Here is an 18,600-nt window from a genome sequence, read left to right on the forward strand (position 1 = left end):
AGAGAAGCAGGGAGAGACGCTCCCGGGAAGGACTTCAAGAGGCTATAGGAACAATGCCCCCCAGACCCTGGCAAAGGGGTCCCTGATTAACCCATGGCACCCGACTCCTGAGTCAGACAAGGCTGCACACCAGCCCAGGCACCCCTGCTCAGTGGTCAAGAGCAGGAAACAACTGGGACAGAAAATCAAGGTGTGAGACCCATTCCATCATTCCTTCAGGCTGGCAGGTCAGGGTTATTCTTTGAGTCACTCCGCTACCTACCCACCCACCCACCTCAAAGCCGAGCAAAACAAGACCATTGTCTATATCGGCTCACCCTGGAAATGCATCCCTCTGACTTCAGAGTAGGGCTGTCACCAGTCAAGGAATCCAATGATTTGACTACCAATAGCAAAGAAAACTGGGGACCAGGATGCAGTGCAAAATTCCAGATTCATCAATAAACCAATCAAATCTGAGCAATCCCTCTAACCCTGGAGAACCTTAGTATGCTCAAAAGAAAAATAGGGGCAATAATCCCTATACTGTCATCCTCAAAGGGAGGTACAGAGAGGCTCAAATGAGAGGCTGAATGGTAGTAAATGCATTTATAAATTCTAAAGTACTGTATAACAGACATTAGGTGTTTCTATTACTGGTTTCCTGGCAATAGTATTGTTTCCTAATGCTTCTAAGGGATAGGAGAGAACTATACAACCCAGGATATGGGGGAATGCCTTTCAGTGTCACATGTCCCCACCTAATACATTATCAAGCTGCTTATTTATTTTCCCAGAATATCTGAACTTTTTAAAAGGCATATTCTATTTTTATTTCATTTTATTGCTATCTTCTATAAAAATCATCTCCATTTAACATATCTCTTCCCTCTCTCTAACCAACAAGCAAACACTTATAGAATGGGGGAGGAAAATAAAACCAAATGACCATCAACTCAATCTGACAGTGGAAGCAACATTCCACACCCATATCCTGCCTCTCCCCTGCCCCTACCTCCCCCCCCCAACTCTTCTTTTTCTTCTTTTCTTCATACAAAAAGCAGGAAAGGGAAGCAAGAACTGCAATGCAGCACCATTTCCTATAGGCATGCCTCCCTTTATACAATGGATGTGTTCTGAGGAAGTCAAGTCATGTGTCAGTAAACAGAATTCCTTTTTGTAAAATCACAGTATATTAGAACTGGTAGGTAAGTCAATACTAAAGCCTCTCCTTTTTCAGAAGAGGAAATTGAAGCCTGAAAAGGTTAAGTGAGTCAGTTGTTCCAACAGCTACTAAGTGTTGGAGCCAGAATGTGAATTCAGGTCTTTTTATCTCAAGGGCAATATTCTTTTCAATACTACATATTTATTTCAAAAATGTTCAACTGAGTTCAAACATTTATGAGACTTCCTATATACACAAATGCTTATGGAGTTTTGAAAAAAGAAGTTTGGTGCTTGTTTATAAAGTGAAGAAACCCTTCTTTTCTCTGGTGGTTCCTACTCCTCACCTTGACTGATCACTTTCCAAAGTCTGAACTTTGATCTACAGGTTTACTTAAAGAAGGGACCCCCCCTTGTACATTAACAAATGAAAGCTCAGTTTGGGACATTTCCATCTACCACCGTTCCAATGGTCCGTGGGTCCAGCAGGCCCTAGATTATTCTTCTCCTTTTCACAGCCTGGGATATAAGGAAGCCTGGTGCAGAGATGGTCCTTGTCTACTCAAAAACAAAAGGAAGAGAACCTCCTTGTCTCTGTAGGTCCGACTCCTCCATCCCAACCACGGCTGGCCACATCATGGGCCTAGTGCCTGCATCTGAGGTCACACAAAGCCACCTTCTCCAAAATATAAATGGACTTCACAAATGCACCTTTAGAAGATTCAGAGCAACTAATCATCACCTGATGTGTTACCCTCTGACATCAGTTATCCCTGAAGCTTAAGAATAAAGCCTTCGAGAGACTATTTTACCATCTGGTGTCTGCTTTCCCTATGTGGTTTGGGGAGCAATTTGTATCCAAAATGCCCTTCATCCCAATAGCAGTGAGGATGGTAGCCCATGTCAACCCAAAGAAATTCATCAAGAGTGAGTTCTTAGCCTTTCCCTTTCCCCAAAATTCCTCTATCTTTGTCCACTCTCCTTTCTGTGAAGGGGTTAATGTTTCCCCAAGGCTTTCTCTTTGCAGACCCCAGCCTTCAAAAATAACAATCTGGCATATGTGGGAAGCAGGGATTCTTAACCTTTTGGGGGTTTATGGGCCTTTGTGGTAGTCTGGTGAAGCCTTTGGACCCTCTTTTAGAATAATGTTGTTACATGTATAGTAAGACTTGCACAAAATGATGAAGAGTGAGTGAAGTGAGCTGAACCAGGAGAAAACTGTATCAAGTAACACAATATTGTTTTAAGAACTTTGACCTCTCAGTGGTTCGGAGAGTTAGGACAATGCTAGGAGATCAGCTAAGGATAATGCTATCCCCATCCAGAGGAAGAAAACTAAAATGAAACAAAACCAAAAAACCCTTCAGAATCTGAATGGACACTGCATTCACTTTTTAAAAATTTCTCTTATGTATTTCTTTCCTTTCTCATAGTTTTCTTTCTTTTCCCTTAATGCTAATTCCTCATATCGAAAATGACTAATTTGTAAATATGTTAAACACAAATGTGTAGGTACAATATTTACCTGACTGTTCACTACTGAGGGGAGGGGGGATGGGAAGGAAATTATGTAACTTAAAAATATGCATATTCATGAATTTTGATTTTGAAAAACTTTTATAACATGTAATTGGAAAAATAAAATATCAATTAAAAATGAATTTTTGAGTAACTAAGCCATTGACTATTATATTGTATAATAATAGTAATAACTATAATATAATACTTTATAATATTGTATGATGATGAATTATATCATATTACAAAAATTATATATAATATATATATATATATGAAGAATTCTTGATCTTCAAATATTCTAGAGTAAATTCTCAGCAATAGCTTCCAATCTTATATAAAGTGACCAACTCAGGATTCACCTCTCCTAAATCTCCTAAAAACATGGAGTCCTGAAACATGGGGTCTTGCAAGCAGAGACTTGCAAGGGAACACTATTCCACCAGGGACTTAGACGTACTTTCTGTGACTCTAGGTCAAGATGCTGACCCAGAAGGGAACATGCAAATGCCTAAGGGCAGGAGAAAGAAGACCCAAACAAGAGATGCCACAGGGCAGAGTTTGCTGCTAGAAAAGACCCATATATCAAGTTTCCTTGGGAGATTCTCTTTCAAGGTCATGGCTTTGCCACAAGCTTCTGGGATGCTAGAGAGAGACTCCACTCAAAGAGTTTAAAAGATGAAGATGATAATTGTTGGAGGGATTTCAGGAAGAAGGGCACACTAATTCACTGTTGGTGGAGCTAGGAAATGGTCCAACCACTCTGGAAGGCAATTTGGAATTCTATCCAAAAAGTCACTAAACTGAGGAAACCCTTTGACTCAGCAATAACACTATGAAGAAAATATTCCAAATTGCTCAGAAAATGCAGGGAAAGGACTCAAAATTGCAAAATATTTATAGCAGAACTTTATGTTATAACAAAGTACTTTAATTGAAGGAATTGTCCATTAACTGGATTAGTGGCAGAACAAATTGTGCCAAATAAATGCAATGGAATATATTATATGACAAATTCAGAAAAACTTGGAAAGACTTGTATTAACTGATGCCTAGTAGAACCAGGACTTCAGAATTTTGATCAATAATGATCTATCATCAGTCTAGAAGACTGATAGTAAATCATGTTTTCCATCTTTAGGGAGAGAAGAGAAGGACTAGCAATACAAATCAATAAGCATTTATTTATAATGCAACTGCAATCTGCCAGATATTGTTCTAAGACTTAGGAATATAAATACAAGTGGAAAGATAGTCTCTGCCCTCAAGGTGCTTATATCACATCATATCCCATATCATGTCATACTATAATGAGGAAAACTACATATAAATGGAAATAAAAAAAGAGAAGGGAAGGAAGAAGGTACTCAAGTGGGGTGCAGAATGAGACATATATAGTCTAATCTGATCAGTGGATCAGTGTGTTCATTTGTTTTTGGCAGATTACTTTTATCTATTTCAAGGGAAACTATCTCCTACCTACCTTCCTACCTTCCTACCTTCCTACCTACCTTCCTTCCTTCCTTCCTTCCTTCCTTCCTTCCTTCCTTCCTTCCTTCCTTCCTTCCTTCTTTCCCTCCCTCTCTCTGAGGAAAGAAAGAGATTCTTAGAGTCCTATTATTTTGGACCAAACCTCTTAATAAAAGCTGTGCAGATTCACATAATTTCAAATTCTGTGTAGATGAAGGGAGCAATAAAGTACCCAGACTCTTACCTGTAAGAGAAAGTATTCCACTGTATACCTTACACAATCATTATGGTTCTAAAACATTGGGTATAAATGGAATTTTTCAGAACCATGTCTGATTTTCAATGCTATGCAGGAGCTTGCTATTTAAGGAGGGTCTTTTGCAGAATGTGGTGCAGTAGAAAGAAGATTGGATCATGGTAAGAGGAACTGAGTTAAATTCTGATTGTGCTACCTGTGTGCCCTTGGATAGGACATGTCAATCATTTCTCTGGGACTGAGTTATCTTATCTGTAAAGTGAGGAGTTTGAATAAATGATCACAAGAATGTCCCTTTCTAATGCTAAATCCTAAGGTCCTATAATCTTTCTAAATTGAGATTTTTTACAGGAATAGCTTTTTTAAAAGGATAAATCTGGCCCTACCTTCCAGAAGAGATCAAGGCAAAGAAATAATGGAGAAGAAAGTTTCAACAAGGACTCATTATAGATAACAGAGAACAGATCCCAGAATCAGAAGCTTCAACTTTATGTGACCCTAACCAAGTAGCAACTCTGTAAGGATGTAAGTTACAAAGCAGGTCCCAATCTCTGTCAATAGGATACGTTCCTTATACCAAAATGCGGTTTCCTATACCGATATGATTCCTGAGTTCAAATATGGCCTCAGACACTTACTAGTCTTGTGACCTTTTGTCTCAGTTTCCTCATCTGTAAAATGAGCTGGAGAAGGAAATGGCAAACCACTGTAGTATCTTTGCCAAGAAAATCCCATATGGAGTTACAAAGAGTAGACATGACCAAAATGAACTAAGAACATACCAATAAAATCAAAGGCAGAGTATTTAAAAAAAATCTGGATGAGAAACCATGTCTTCTCAACATATCAATTGAAATGTCTGGCCCCTTGGCCAAAGAATAGAGCCATCTGGCAATAGAGCAGATGGGGAGTGGACTTGGTTGCTCCAGATCTAAGGGAAGGACCAGCCATCTCATCAGATTGACCAAGCTTCCTGGCCTCTCCAGCTTGATTCACCAGCCCAGGTAGGAACTAGAGGGATGTGTCTGGGAGCCCACTCCCCCCCCACAAAGATTCAAGTTCTGGGTATATTTCTTCAGCTATCAGAGCTTCTTACAAAGACCCTCTCAGCAGCTTCTTCCTCCTCATTGCCTGCATCCTTTAACTTTCCCATCTGCTGGCACTGACTCAGCTTTTCTTCATGGAAAAATTCCCATCATCAACCTGGGAGAGGAGGAGTAGGATCATGGAGTGGAAAACTAATGGAGCCAAGGACTTGGGATTCAAATCTAGCTTTGGAAGGTTATCATTTATAGGACTTTGAGGAAACTATTTCAACTTTCTTATCTATAGATGGAGAAGGCTGAGCTCAGTGGCCTCCAGTTTAGACCTCTGGATGATCTACTGACTTCCTCCAGGACCCTGCTTGTCTGTCCTGGCTATCTTACCATTTTCCTGTCACTGTCCTACAGGTGTTTTTTCCTAGAAGCAGCCGTGAAACACGTTCCTCTGCTCTCAAGAGGGTCCTGCCTAAGGTACTTGTTCTCAGGACCCTGCACCTCTTCTCCCTCAGTTTCCTTCTCCTGCATTTCTCAAGAGACAATATTTATGTTTTTTAAGGAATTCCAGAGAACAATTAAGATGCTATTTCAGGCGGACTGCTTATTATGTGAAATAACTATTACATGGTGATTACAGTCTGGAAAATAGGCTTGGAATCATCTGGTTTTAAATGTCATTAACCTCCTCCACTCTTCATTTTATTAAGACCAAATGAAATGTACAATTTAGAGTTGTCTTTTGAAGTCTATAGACCTCTCCCAGTTCTACCTGTCCTTCATCTCTAGAGGGAGAGGGGAATTCAATCAATTCTTCTGGGCCTCCATTTATGTCTGAGGCTCATTCCCAATCCCCCTCCTGAAAAAACCTGGGACATAAATAAACATTTATGAGCTCACTGCAGACTGCAATGGATGGGAGATTGATCATATGGATCTATGCAAGAAAAAGCCATTAAATTGTTTATGCCCTTTGACCCAGTGATCTCACTACTAAACTTGCCAAGGAAACCAAAGAAAGAAAACCCTGTGTGAGCCAAAATGTTAATAGCAGTACTACTTATGGTAGGGGGAAAAAACCTCATAAAATCATCAATAATAGAAAAAGTAGTTATCCATAGAGCAGGAGAATGGTTGAACAATATTACATTATATTAAAAATAATGTAATATATTTTTTCCAAAGGAAATAATGAATGAAGAATTCAGAAAAAATAGGAAAACTTTCATCAACTGATGTAGAAATAAGTAAAAACAGAATCAGGAAAATTATCCATAATGACAATAATGATATAAATAAAAAACGAGGTCATTAAACTCATAGTAAGGACAATAATCAATATTAGTCCCTAAAGAGAGATGACACAGCCTTTTCTTCCCCATAGGGTTGGACCATGGGTGCTAAAAATCAGATTAGGTTATTGGGTCATTTGATTTTACTTACATATTCTTTGTGAAAAGGAAGGATTTGAACATAGAGTTAAAAGGAAATGGAATCATGAAATATCTGTAGCGAGAAAAAAGGGATCAATAAAAAAATTTTTTAAGGGGGGGGGAAGGAAGAAAGTTTAAAAGGATAACTAACATAATGAATAGAAAGAATCAGAATACAAAAAGACCTCTATCCTATGCTTGAGTAGGGACAGAATCTAAGATGAAAAATCATGAGAATGCTTGGACTAGTTAGACAACAGTTTGTATGAAAAAAAAATCTGTGGGTTTTGAAAGACTGTGAACTGAATGAGTCATTGGAGCAAGAAAGTTTAACACCATCTTGGGCAACAGTAAGCAAAGTATATTGTCCAAGACCAGGGAGTTCCACTGTATTCTGATACACCTTCTCAGATTCTAACATACACTAAAGATCAGTAGAAAGTATCTTTGGGGCAGCTAGGTGGCACACTGGATAGAGAACCAGCCCTGGAATCAGGAGTCCCTGAGTTCAAATCTGGCCTCGGACACTAGCTGTGTGGTCTTGGGCAAGCCCCTTAACCCCATTGCCTTGCAAAAACCTAAAAAAAAAAGTATCTCTGAAGCTCTTCTCCTGCAAGCAGAAACCCCCCAACTCAGAGCACCTATCTGTGTGTATATATGACCCCAAATCACAGAACACCAGAAAGGACATGAGAGATTAATTCACAGTCCTCATTTTATAATACAATGCTTTAGTGGTTGGGGAAATTCCAAACCCATTCTTCACAGTTCCAACTCCCAAGCCCTTCTCAATTTGTCATGCTGTTTTGGGAAGACACTATAGATGAATAATTGAATAAATGTTGAACGAATAAATGAATGACAATTTCATGTCACATATACAATACTCAAACATATTCATTTACTCCATATAGAATTACTAATTACACATGAATTCCCAGGATGGTATGTGGGTCACTGGAGCTACAAAGATGAATACAAAACTATTCCCAGATGGGGCAGCAAGGTGGTACAATGGACAGAGCACCAACCCTGGAGTCAGGAGGACCTGAGTTCAAATTTGACCTCAGACACTATGCATGACCTGGACACATCACTTAAACCGATTGTCTCCAAAAAAGAAAAAAAGAAGGGCACAAATAACTAGAATACATGCTAAAGGATTGAATGTCATAGGGATGGTGAAAAGAGTAGTATAGGGATTTTGTGTCCAACTTGGGAAAACAAGGAAAGACTTCATGGAGGAGCAGAGAGTAAATGAGGAAGGGAAGAACATTCAAGGTGAAGGTGATGAAATTAGACCACTGGCTCTTTGACAAGTAGTGACTCTGTATTCCTCCCACCTCTATTCTCCACAGGGCTTGACAAAGAATGAAAAACACATCAGGGTTTTGATAAACTGATTAATTCCAAGCAATGACTGCACAACACTGGGGTGGCCTCCAGTCACAAGTCCTTTGTTAGGTGTCTTAGGCCAGAGAAGCCTAAAATGGGAGAAGTGACTGTCAAAGGACCTTGGGCTCTGAGGTAGGGGCTACAGGTCAAGGTCAAGAAACCTAAACTCCTGTAGCTCTGCTGATCCCCCAAGCCCAATGGCTTAGAAAAGTTTCCAGACAGTCCTGTCATTCCTTGGAGACAGCATCTAGGAAAAGCCTAAGCATCTCATCTTTCCAAAGTACTCCCATGTGCCAATCCCTGGCTATACCAGATTTGGTTTCCAATGATGCAGATGCCATTTATGATAGATTCATGGCTTCCACTGGAGTGGGCTGTGAACTTGGCTTGCTTTCTAGTCTCCTTGTAATGCTGAATGTCAAAGCATGAAGACCATTGGCCACTTTTGCAGGCAGGGCCTTAGAGATCAGCTTCTAGGGTTCATGAAACAAAGATTGACTGGAGTCAAGGGATGGCCCGGCTCTCTGAGAATGGCATCTTCCATTATTATCCATCTGCTTTTCACTTCTCTAAGAATGAAACATGGATGGTCTCAGTTCACTAGTCAAAAGAAGGGAAGATCCTATGGAAGATGGCAGAAATGATCAGACTAGGAGTTAGATCTTGTAAGGAACTGTCTTTTGCCTCTATTTCTCTCCCCATGCTTGGTTAGCATGATGCCCAGCTCATAGTAGGTGCTTCAGAAGTGCTTACTGACTGACTGTTTACAGATTGGGAAACACTGGCCCAGATGGGGAAGTTAACTTGGCCAAGGTTACAGTCAGGAGCAGAGACAAGATCAGAACTCTTGACTCCCACACCAAAGGTCCTCCTTTAAACCTCAATATAAAAGTATATTGAATAGTTAAATATGCTACTTGGAAAAGGAAGACTGTGATTCAAATTGTGCCTTAAACTCTTATAATTTGTGTGATTCTGAACAAAAATATTAATCTCTCAGTCTCATTTTCCTCATTTTACAAAAAATGGAAATAGTAATAAAACCTGTCTCCAATGACGCTTATGAGAATTGAATGGAAAAAATGTATGCAAAATTCTTTGCAATCATAAAATGCTATATAAATCTGGTCCAAAGATAATGATACATGCAAAAATTATGTATATGTTTTATTCCATTCTAGAATAAGCTCCATGAAGGCAGGGAATTTTTTCTGAACTCTGTAGAGTTTCCCACTTAAATTTGCCCCATAAATTAGGAGATTTATATGTATTTGTGGTTGAATTTGTAAACTCTAGGGAATGTTTGTTTAAGGAGTCAATGAGAATCCTTTGGGTTTCTTGCTTAGGGAGGATGATAATGGAGATAAGAAACCAAACGTCAGACATAAGTCACCAGAACTAGGGATGCTGAGGATAGATAAATGTCAAGAGAGTATTTACCCCACAGTAGAAAGCAGAATAGCCGGGAAGGAGCAATATTGAAGGAGAAAAGTAACGAGATGATTATGATAAATGGTAAGAATGAAGATCGTTTATTTTGAAAGCTATGCCCATAAATGAATAGGGAATTTGTTTACCTGGAGCTCAAAGAGTCCTTAAAAATTATCTACCTCAAATACCTAAATTTTACAGATGGTAATCTGGAGTTCAGAAAGGGAAAGGAATCTCGTCCAAAGAAAAGTAGTCCATCAGCAGCAGGGTAGGACTAAAACTTGGGCTTGCAATCTTCCAACCTCTTTCCCACCATACTTGTTTTGTTCTTTTATACTTCTGCCTACTTAAGCATAAATTTGAACCCCATTAAAAATCAACTGGTACTTTTTTGTTGTGAAAAAGAATTGCAAACAAATTAAGTATCCATCTACCAGGGAACTGCTAAACAAACAGAAGAGAACATAATGTAAGGGAATATTACTGGGTTATATAAAAAGATGAACATGAAGAGTAAATGGAAGCAGGGGAAGGCTACTAAGAACTGATAAGAAGTGAGGTGAGCAAAACCAGGAAACAGCAAACAGTGACTATAGTATACATGGGAAGTATAAAACCCCCCACAAAAACAACCCATGAGATTGAATGCCCTATAAAGAGATGAAAAAATACAATACCCTTTCTTTTTTATAGAGGTAGAAGAAAAAGATTTATGAATGTGGAACATTGCTTATATGGTCAGACTGGAGTGTTCACCCCCCCCCCCCCCAGACACAAACACACACAGAGTTTCTTTCCCTTCTGATCTTCTGCTCTAAAGCCTTCTAGCAACAATATCCCCTATGGGATCATGGAGCCGGGAGAGACCTTAGTCCAACTCCCTCATTTTACAGATTAGAATACTGAGGCCTAAAGAGTAACTTGGCTAGGACACACAACAACAGGGATAAAGCCTGTGACTCCAGGTCCACAGCTGAAGCCCATATATTTGAGGGTGTTCTGTATGCTGTCTTTGCCTTCCCAGCTGAAGTGTGCTTCAAGAACAGGGAAAGCATATAGAATTCTCTTGTATCACCGATCCAGTTGCCTTTACCTTCCCTCCACCCCACCACCAAACATGAAGCAAAGAACATAGAAGACGTTTATTAACGGCTTAGTAAATACACAAACGGCAGCCAGAAAGACAGACAGACAGACAGACAGACAGACAGACACACACACACAATGATATAGCCATGGCCAAGTATCTTTCCTGCTCCCTAGAGACAAGACCGTGGCGATAGGGACAGTTACCACCATCCTCCTCATCTCCAGATGAGCCTAACCAATGAAAAATCTGGGGTTCATGGATAAGAATTAGGCTAAAGGTTATCTTCTGTCTCACCTCTTGTTTTTCCAATTACTGCACTGGGTCATCACTTCATTCATTCTTTGCCAGAATCCTAAGAATCATGACCCAAAACCTTACAAGGGGACTCTGAGAGCTGAGGGTCAGGACCACTTATTCAAGGAAGAACTTGAATACCAGAAGCTGTTACCAGAAATAAGCTTCCTAGTTTGGGAAGTGGTGGGAGGTATGTTTAGGAGAACCCTGATTCTGCCATCCCTTGGTCTCGACTCATCAGATTGGCAGAACTCCCCCTCCCAAGTCATACACACAGGCAGCACACATACCCATTTCCTTCAGCTCCAAGTTGACAAGCTCCAGCCAGTAAGCGTCTATCTCGTCCAGGTCATAGCGGGAGTAGGGTCTGGTGACCTCACTGAGCTCAGAGCCCGAGTGGCTGCTTGGGGAGATCTGGCCAGAGGTATGCTCCAGAAGAGGGAGGACCCTAGAAAATAAGACGGAAGACAAAGTATAGGTGAGGACCCTTGAGTCTAGAGAAACTCAATCTGGGAAGGTGGATAAACACGGGCCATAATTATCATTAGGAAAAGCTAGAGATGCTATGTCATGTAATCAACGGCAGCCAAAAAAAACAGGTTGGACCTTGGGCTGCATTATGAAAAACAGGGTTTCCAAGAATAAGGAGGTAAAGGTTTCACCATACTCTTGTCTTTTTTTTTCTCAAAGAACTTGGTTTAAGTGACTTGCCCAGCTAGATAATTATCAAGTGTCTGAGGCCAAATTTGAACTCAGATCCTCCTGACTCCAGCATGTTCTATCCATTGCGCCACCTAGCTGCCCCATACTCTGTCTTGTTTTGACCAAATGTATAGTTCTGGAAGTCAAGCAGAATCAGAAAAACCTGGGTTTTAATATCACTACTGATAGAAACTCAACGGCAAGGGGCAAAGATTAGAAAAGAAGACAGGAAGATGTGGGTTCTATCCAGTTTCTGACACACAGTGTGTGATCCTGGCTGAGTCAATGGGCCCCTAGTTGTCCCAGATAAGTCTCCAAGGCTTTAAGTTCCCATCTGCAGGGACCACTCTGCTTTGGTAGAAGGCGGTTTGTTTCTCTGTTTATGAAACTACAAGTTCAAGGGGAAAAAATACTGATATGGTGAAGGATGTTCAGAGGAGGGCAACAAGTATCTGGAAGGGCCTTAGCTTTATGCTATGTGAGGATCTGCTGAAAGAATTGGATGTTTTCAGTATGGAGAAAAAGATTAGGGGTAAGAGGATGGAAAGATAATTGTTCTTGAGTATTTGAAGGATGTCACAGAGGAGATATTTGACTGGTTTTGACCCCAAACCATGAGCACTGAGTTGAAAGACAAGCACAGGTTTGATAACCACAGTCAGTTGAGCCACAAAGTTTGGTCAGATATAGCTAATGATGTCCCTCCCAACCTCCAAATTTTTGTGATTCTGTTATGGAGCAAAGAACCCTGGGCTAGAAGTCAAGAATCTAGGTTTTTGTTCTAGTTCTAATGTTAATTAAATGTCCCTACCCCTCTCTGAGTCTCAGTGATTTCATCTGAGTTTCACCTTTGACACATATTAGTTCTATGAACTATAATAATCAAATTCATAGCATCACTATGAAAATCAAATAAAATGTGAAACATTTTGTAAACATTTAAGTGGTATTGAAATATTAACTGTTTATTATTGCCTAATCAATGAATTTGAGTGATTATTTTATCTTTTTTGGTCTATAGGACTTCATTGAAGTAGATTCTAGTAGGTACAATTCATTTGTAACATCTGATTTTTTTAAAATATTATTTTATTTTTCCAATTATATGTAAAGACAATTTCCAACATTATTTTTTTTGTTTTATTTATTTAAGGCAACAGGATTAAGTGGCTTGTCCAAGGCCACACAACTATGCAATTATTAAATGTCTAAGGCTGGATTTGAACTCAGGTCCTCCTGACCCCAGGGCGGGTACTCTATCCACTGCGCCACCTAGCTGGCACATTTTTTATAAGATTTATAAAGATTTTGAGTTCCAACATTTTCTCCCTCCTTGTCCCCCTCCCCCATGCCAAGCAGTCTGCTATGGGTTGCATAGGCACAATCATGTAACATGTAGTCTTGAGAGTGGCCTGGGAGGCACCAAGGTCAAAGGTCATTTCAAACTGTCCATTTCTGAGATGAAAGCTAGACATTTCCCTGATATCACAGCAAGCTCCCACGCCGGCTCCCTCTGCAGTTTTATTGTCATCGGTAATAACGTCCCATAAACCAGAACTAGAAGTAATTCCCCACTCCAGAAAGCTAAAAAGTGCTATATTTGAGTTAGAGGGTACAGGCCGACAAAGTCATTCAATAAATCTATGCTGAGCAGGCATCCCGCTGCCCATGCCACCCTGTGTCAGTGATGAATCTGCTTGTGAGGACAGAGCAATAGTTGGATGAGCAAAGGATAAAACATGGGGTTTAAAGGAAGGTTTAGTTAACAGTGACAAAGTTATTCTAGAAATATACTCAATAACCTTCAGTGGCTTCCTGCTGCCTCCAGGGACAAAAATAACCCACTGCTTGGCCTTCAAGGCCTAGTGCCCTTCTCCCCGCGCCTTCTGCTTATACCATACTTCAGGAGGGCTTTTTGTGCTGGTGGCCCAGGCGCCCTGTATGCTCCGTGAATAAGAGAGTCCCTCTCCGGGCTCCTGGGATGCAAGGCCTTCCCTGTCCACCCCCCCACCCCCACCCCGAGGCCTTCCTTCTGGAGCCTTCTCCCTTGTCCTGTGTCTAACTTGGCACCCCTCTGCTCCTGTGGGCACCCCCTTCAGACTGGGAGCTCCCGGGAGCAGGGGCGTTTCTTTTTGCACCCCCCCCTACTTAGGATGGGGGCTGGCAGAGAAGATGCCCCTGCAAAACCCTGGTTCCTGGAAGGCCCTGCAAAGGTGCCCTCCCTCTCCAGGGGCAGCAGCCTCCGTCCAACCCGGCTCGGGTGGCGCATTCAAATCCTGTGGGCCACCGTCTACCCGCCCCCTTCCCTTCTTCAGCTTCTCCCAATGTAAAATGAGGGGAGATGAAATGGCTATGATCTTCCGAGTCCCCTGACATGCTGGGCTCTAGACTCTAGAAAAAAGAAACACGTTTCCTTTTGCCAAACCCACACACTCCTACAGTTGTTCTTCTACCACCCGTGGGGGGGGGGGCTGCTACGCCCCTCTCCTGGGGCCACCCCCAGGGCTTCCATTCCTGCTTGTGTTCTGGCTTCGAGGCCTCTCTGGGCCTCTGCTGCCATGCTGGGCTGGTTGCCATGGTTATTCCTGCCGAGTCTGGGTGTCCAGACGGGCAGGGCCCCAGAGCTAATGAGGGTCCGCTCAGCCGGGCTGGCTGGCTGGCCCAGCGCAGAGCTTCCAGCAAGGCCCCGGGAGGGGGCAGGGGGCATTCACATGGCCCAGCAAGTGACTCAGAGCTGGAGGTCGAGCCACCCCGGCTGATCCTGGGGCTGGCAGGGGGCCAGCAGCCATGGGAAGAGGCCTTGTGCCCATCCACAAGGCAGCTGGGAACGCACCCCCCCCCCCCCAAAGGGGGGAAAGAGAGAGAGAGAGAGAGAGAGAGAGAGAGAGAGAGAGAGAGAGAGAGAGAAGGGTGGGGGAGAGAGAAGGGGGTGGGGGAGAGAGAAGGAGGTGGGGGAGGGGAGAGAGAGAAAAAGAAGGGGATAGAAGGAGAGAGAAGGAGGGAGGAGGGAGGGGGAGAGAGAGAGCAGAGAGGACAGAGAGAGGAAGAGAGAGGGAGAGAGAAATATTTGAAGGAAGAGACATTGGGAAAAGAAAGAAGGAAAGGAAGGAAGGAAAAAAGGTTAAGAAAGAAAAAAATCACGCATGGACTAAAAGAAAGAAAAGCAAAAAAGATGGAAGGAGTTTTTTAAAAAAAAGTTGAGAGAAAACCTTTAGATTTGTCAACTCAAGCATTTTTCTAGGAAAACAACCAACAAACCTCTGTGTGGAGAAAATGGTGGCAGATGTTATCTTTTGGGGTAAAGATTTTTGAAGTTTTTTTTAACTTCTTGTTTTAGCACTTTCAAAAATAAATATTTTGTGGTAAAAAAATAAAAATAAAGTAAAAAGATATGAACACCCTTGGGTAGCTGCCCAACACCTACCAGGTTAATAATAATAATGCCTTCACATTTAATTTAGCCCCTACAAACATTATCCCATTTGATCCTAACTCTGAGAAGTGGGTGTTAAATTTGACAGTTGAGTAAACTGAGGTATGATATTATGACTTGCCCAGGGTCAGTGTTTGAGACCAGATTTGAACTTGAATCTTCCTGACTACAGATCCAAACCACTGCTTTCTTTTCCAGTTTAGGATTTAGAGATCCATCAGCAATGAGCAAACCAGGAAGCCAAAGCCTGGGATGTCCAGAAAGGAAGGCCAGGATCCTATCAGGAGCAGCATCTTCACTGAAGGAGTCATGATCATCATCTCTCCATTTGGCTGGCTCTCCATCTCCACTTTTCACCTGCCTCAGCAGAAACCCCTACATCAACAAGGTGGAATGCAATTCCTGAGTCTGACATTGTCTAAAGGCATTTTCTCCTCCCCTTCCACTTTTCAGCATTGAGCACTAAACTTGCAAACAACAGGAACTTAATACATTCCTGTGGTGAACCTGCCCCCTTATCAAGGTTTCTCCAGAATCCTAACCTGTGGGGTGTAGTTTTCAGAAATAGAGAGGGGTCAAATGGAGGATGGGTCAGTGGGTTAAGAGCATGCCCACTGAGGGAGAGGAGAAACCTGGAATTGAAAAGCAAGACTGGTCTCCTCTTTGAAGCAGAAGCCTGCTAGCTCCAGCTCACTGGCCTGAGGCTTCACGCTTGCCTGGGAAGCGTGCACAGCTGTTCACTCCCCTGTGAACCCCGGCTGCAGGAGTCCACAGGCCTGTTGCTTGCTCATTGTCAGCCACCTGGAGACGTTTCCTGAAGAGTGGCCTCCAGAGACAGGAATCCTTGGAGGGAGGAGGTTCCCCAAGGCCTCAAGGTGCAAGAGAACAAGGCATTTCCGGAGCCACCTGGGAGCTTTCCAATTGTTCTGACTTTTCTGCCTCTTCTTTCCCCGTGGGGAGGAGAGAAGGGTCTGGAGGCTCTAACATTCATCCTTTCCCAGAGTTAACACCGTGTGGGCTGCACCGGGCCAAAGAAACAGAACTTCATTTCAGCCACACTGCTCTGATCTAGACTAAGGAAAACTTCCTATCAGAGAGAAGTGGAAAGGAAGGGATGCTAGCTAGCAGAGGCAGCTCCATGCATGGAAGGCCTTCAGGAAAGGAAAGGGTCCTAGAACATCCTTGACAGATGACATTCATTCATTCACAGGAGTACAGGATTAGTGTTGGAAGAGACTTTAGAGTTCAAGGTCTTAACCTGGGATCCATATGTCCATGGATAAACTTTGGAGGGTCAGTGCACTATGGTGAGGAAAAAATGACATATTATTTTTGCCACCTTTTAACTTAAATTTAGCATTTTTTGTTCCAGAAACAAGACATTCCATCTTTCAGTTCCAGGCATTCTCTCTGGTTCTCTTCTAAGCCTATAATGCTCTCCTTCCCTCCTCTGTTCTGACTACTGACCTCCCTGGTTTCTTTAAGCCCCATCAAAAATTCCACCTTCTGCAGGAAGTCTTTGCCAACCTCCTCTTACTTCCAGTGCCTTCTTCCTGTTAATTCTCATTTATCTTGTACATAGCCTGTTTTGTATATATTTGCTTGCAGTTGTCTCCTCTATTAGATTGCAAGTCCCTTGAGGGCAGGGACTGTCTTTTGTCTAATTTTGCATCCCCTGCACAGTGTCTGATACATGTAGGTGCTTAATAAATGTTGACTAGGGATGGCTAGGTGGTGCAATGAATAGACCTGAGTTCAAAGGCCACTTCATAGATACATAGCTGTGTGACCTTGAGCAAGTCACTTAACTCCATTGCCTCACAAAACAAAACAAAACAAAAGTTGACTAAAATATCTACAAAAAATAATCTGGAAAAGGGGGGTTTGATGGCCTTTACTAAATTGCCAAAAGGGTCCCTGACAAAAAAAAAATTTAAGAACTTAGAAATAATCTAATCCGACCCTATCTTCTGTATTGCAAGGAAGCTAAAAGAGCTTAAGTGACTATCCTGAGGTCACATAGTTAGCCAAGATTCAGATCCAGGCTATTTGACTTCAAATCCAAAACTGCTGCTCATTTATCATAAAGGAAAATGGATCCTTTCTCTGCTTCCTACCAAAGTTTGCTCACTCCAGCTCTAGAAAAAGAGTAGCCACTTGCTCATTCATGTATTCGACACTACATTGACATATGCTAACTGAGCTGTCCTGTGAGTTAGGCCAAGATGAATAAGGACCTGTCTCTGACATAAGAAGTTTGTAGTCAAGATAAGAAATCATGAATAGAGATGCCGACTGGTCAAGGAGAGGGCAAAATCTAGGGATAGAAGGGATCTTAGAAGCCTCTTCCTCCTAGAGATGAAGATCTGAGGTGAATGAAAGTTTAAGTTGACTTGTCCACAGTCCAACAGTCAGGAAGCAGGGCATCTAAGCCAGGCCTTCCAGATTCTAAGAGCATCATTCTCTTCACACTATGCTTTGTCTTCACTGGCTTGGAAGGAAGACCCAGGATGAAGTCATAAATATTGAGGTAATACGGGCAGGGGGAGGTCCGAGGCTGGGAGGCATCAGTTTGGTCTGGGTCATCAGACTAGAGACCTGAGAAAACTGCTTATCCCAATGTTGTTGGAGAGGAGGAAGACATTGATGGAGTGGAAAAGCAAGAAAAAAGGGAGAGTAAGGAAGTGAAGGAGAAGAGGAAAAGAAAAAAATGTTGAGGAAGGGGAGAGGAAGGAAGGAGAAGAATGAAGACTGGGAGAAAAAGAGAGTATCAGGTAAGGAGGGTAGAAAAGGGACAACAGTTATCATGATTCTGGTGTTTACATTGTTAGGGTTCTTTTTTTTTTTCCTGAGCACAGATAGTTCCATTTGGATTGCTGTTTGACTCTTCCTGGCCCCCATCTGTGGTTTTCTTGGCAAAGAGACTGGAATGATTTGCCATTTCCTTCTCTAGCTCATTTTTGACAAATGAGGAAACTGAGGCAAACTCAGGAAGGTGAGTCTTCCTGGCTCCAGGCCCAGCGCTCTATCCACCATACCGCCCTCCATTTGGTTAGGAGCTTTGAAGATTTGGGAGGAGAAAGAGATCAGCACTCTGGACGGTTTGTGGAGATGGGGTTTTCTTATCTTGCCCAAGCTGGAAGGACAGAGATCACTCACAGGCTGGTTCACCCCTCCCAGGGCAGCCTGGGAGCCAGACTCAGTTCAGATACCTGACTGGCTCTAGTCTAGCTCCACTTACAGCTCCCAAGTTCTGAGATCCCAGCCTCAACTTCTCCCAGGCACAGCAAGCCTACATCACCATGCCCAGCCACCATTAACTCCTGATGAATTCTCTGAATGGAAGCCGAGCATAGGAAAATCATCTACTGAACTGAAGGAGCCTCAACTCTGGGATC

At 42.2% G+C, this 18,600-nt stretch overlaps 1 protein-coding gene across 14 annotated transcripts in view; it reads right to left on the reverse strand.

The window, feature by feature from the left end:
• Positions 1–18,600, reverse strand: part of JADE2 (jade family PHD finger 2) — a 185,340-nt gene that overhangs the window by 62,902 nt on the left and 103,838 nt on the right. For all 14 annotated transcript variants that reach the window (XM_074213548.1, XM_074213549.1, XM_074213542.1 and 11 more), the window contains one exon: positions 11,358–11,515. In XM_074213548.1, the coding sequence (XP_074069649.1) occupies positions 11,358–11,515 (158 nt within the window). The remainder of the gene's footprint in view (positions 1–11,357; positions 11,516–18,600) is intronic.

Source organism: Macrotis lagotis, chromosome 1, assembly GCF_037893015.1.
Source record: "Macrotis lagotis isolate mMagLag1 chromosome 1, bilby.v1.9.chrom.fasta, whole genome shotgun sequence".
In the NCBI taxonomy this organism is placed as follows: Eukaryota; Metazoa; Chordata; class Mammalia; order Peramelemorphia; family Peramelidae; genus Macrotis; species Macrotis lagotis.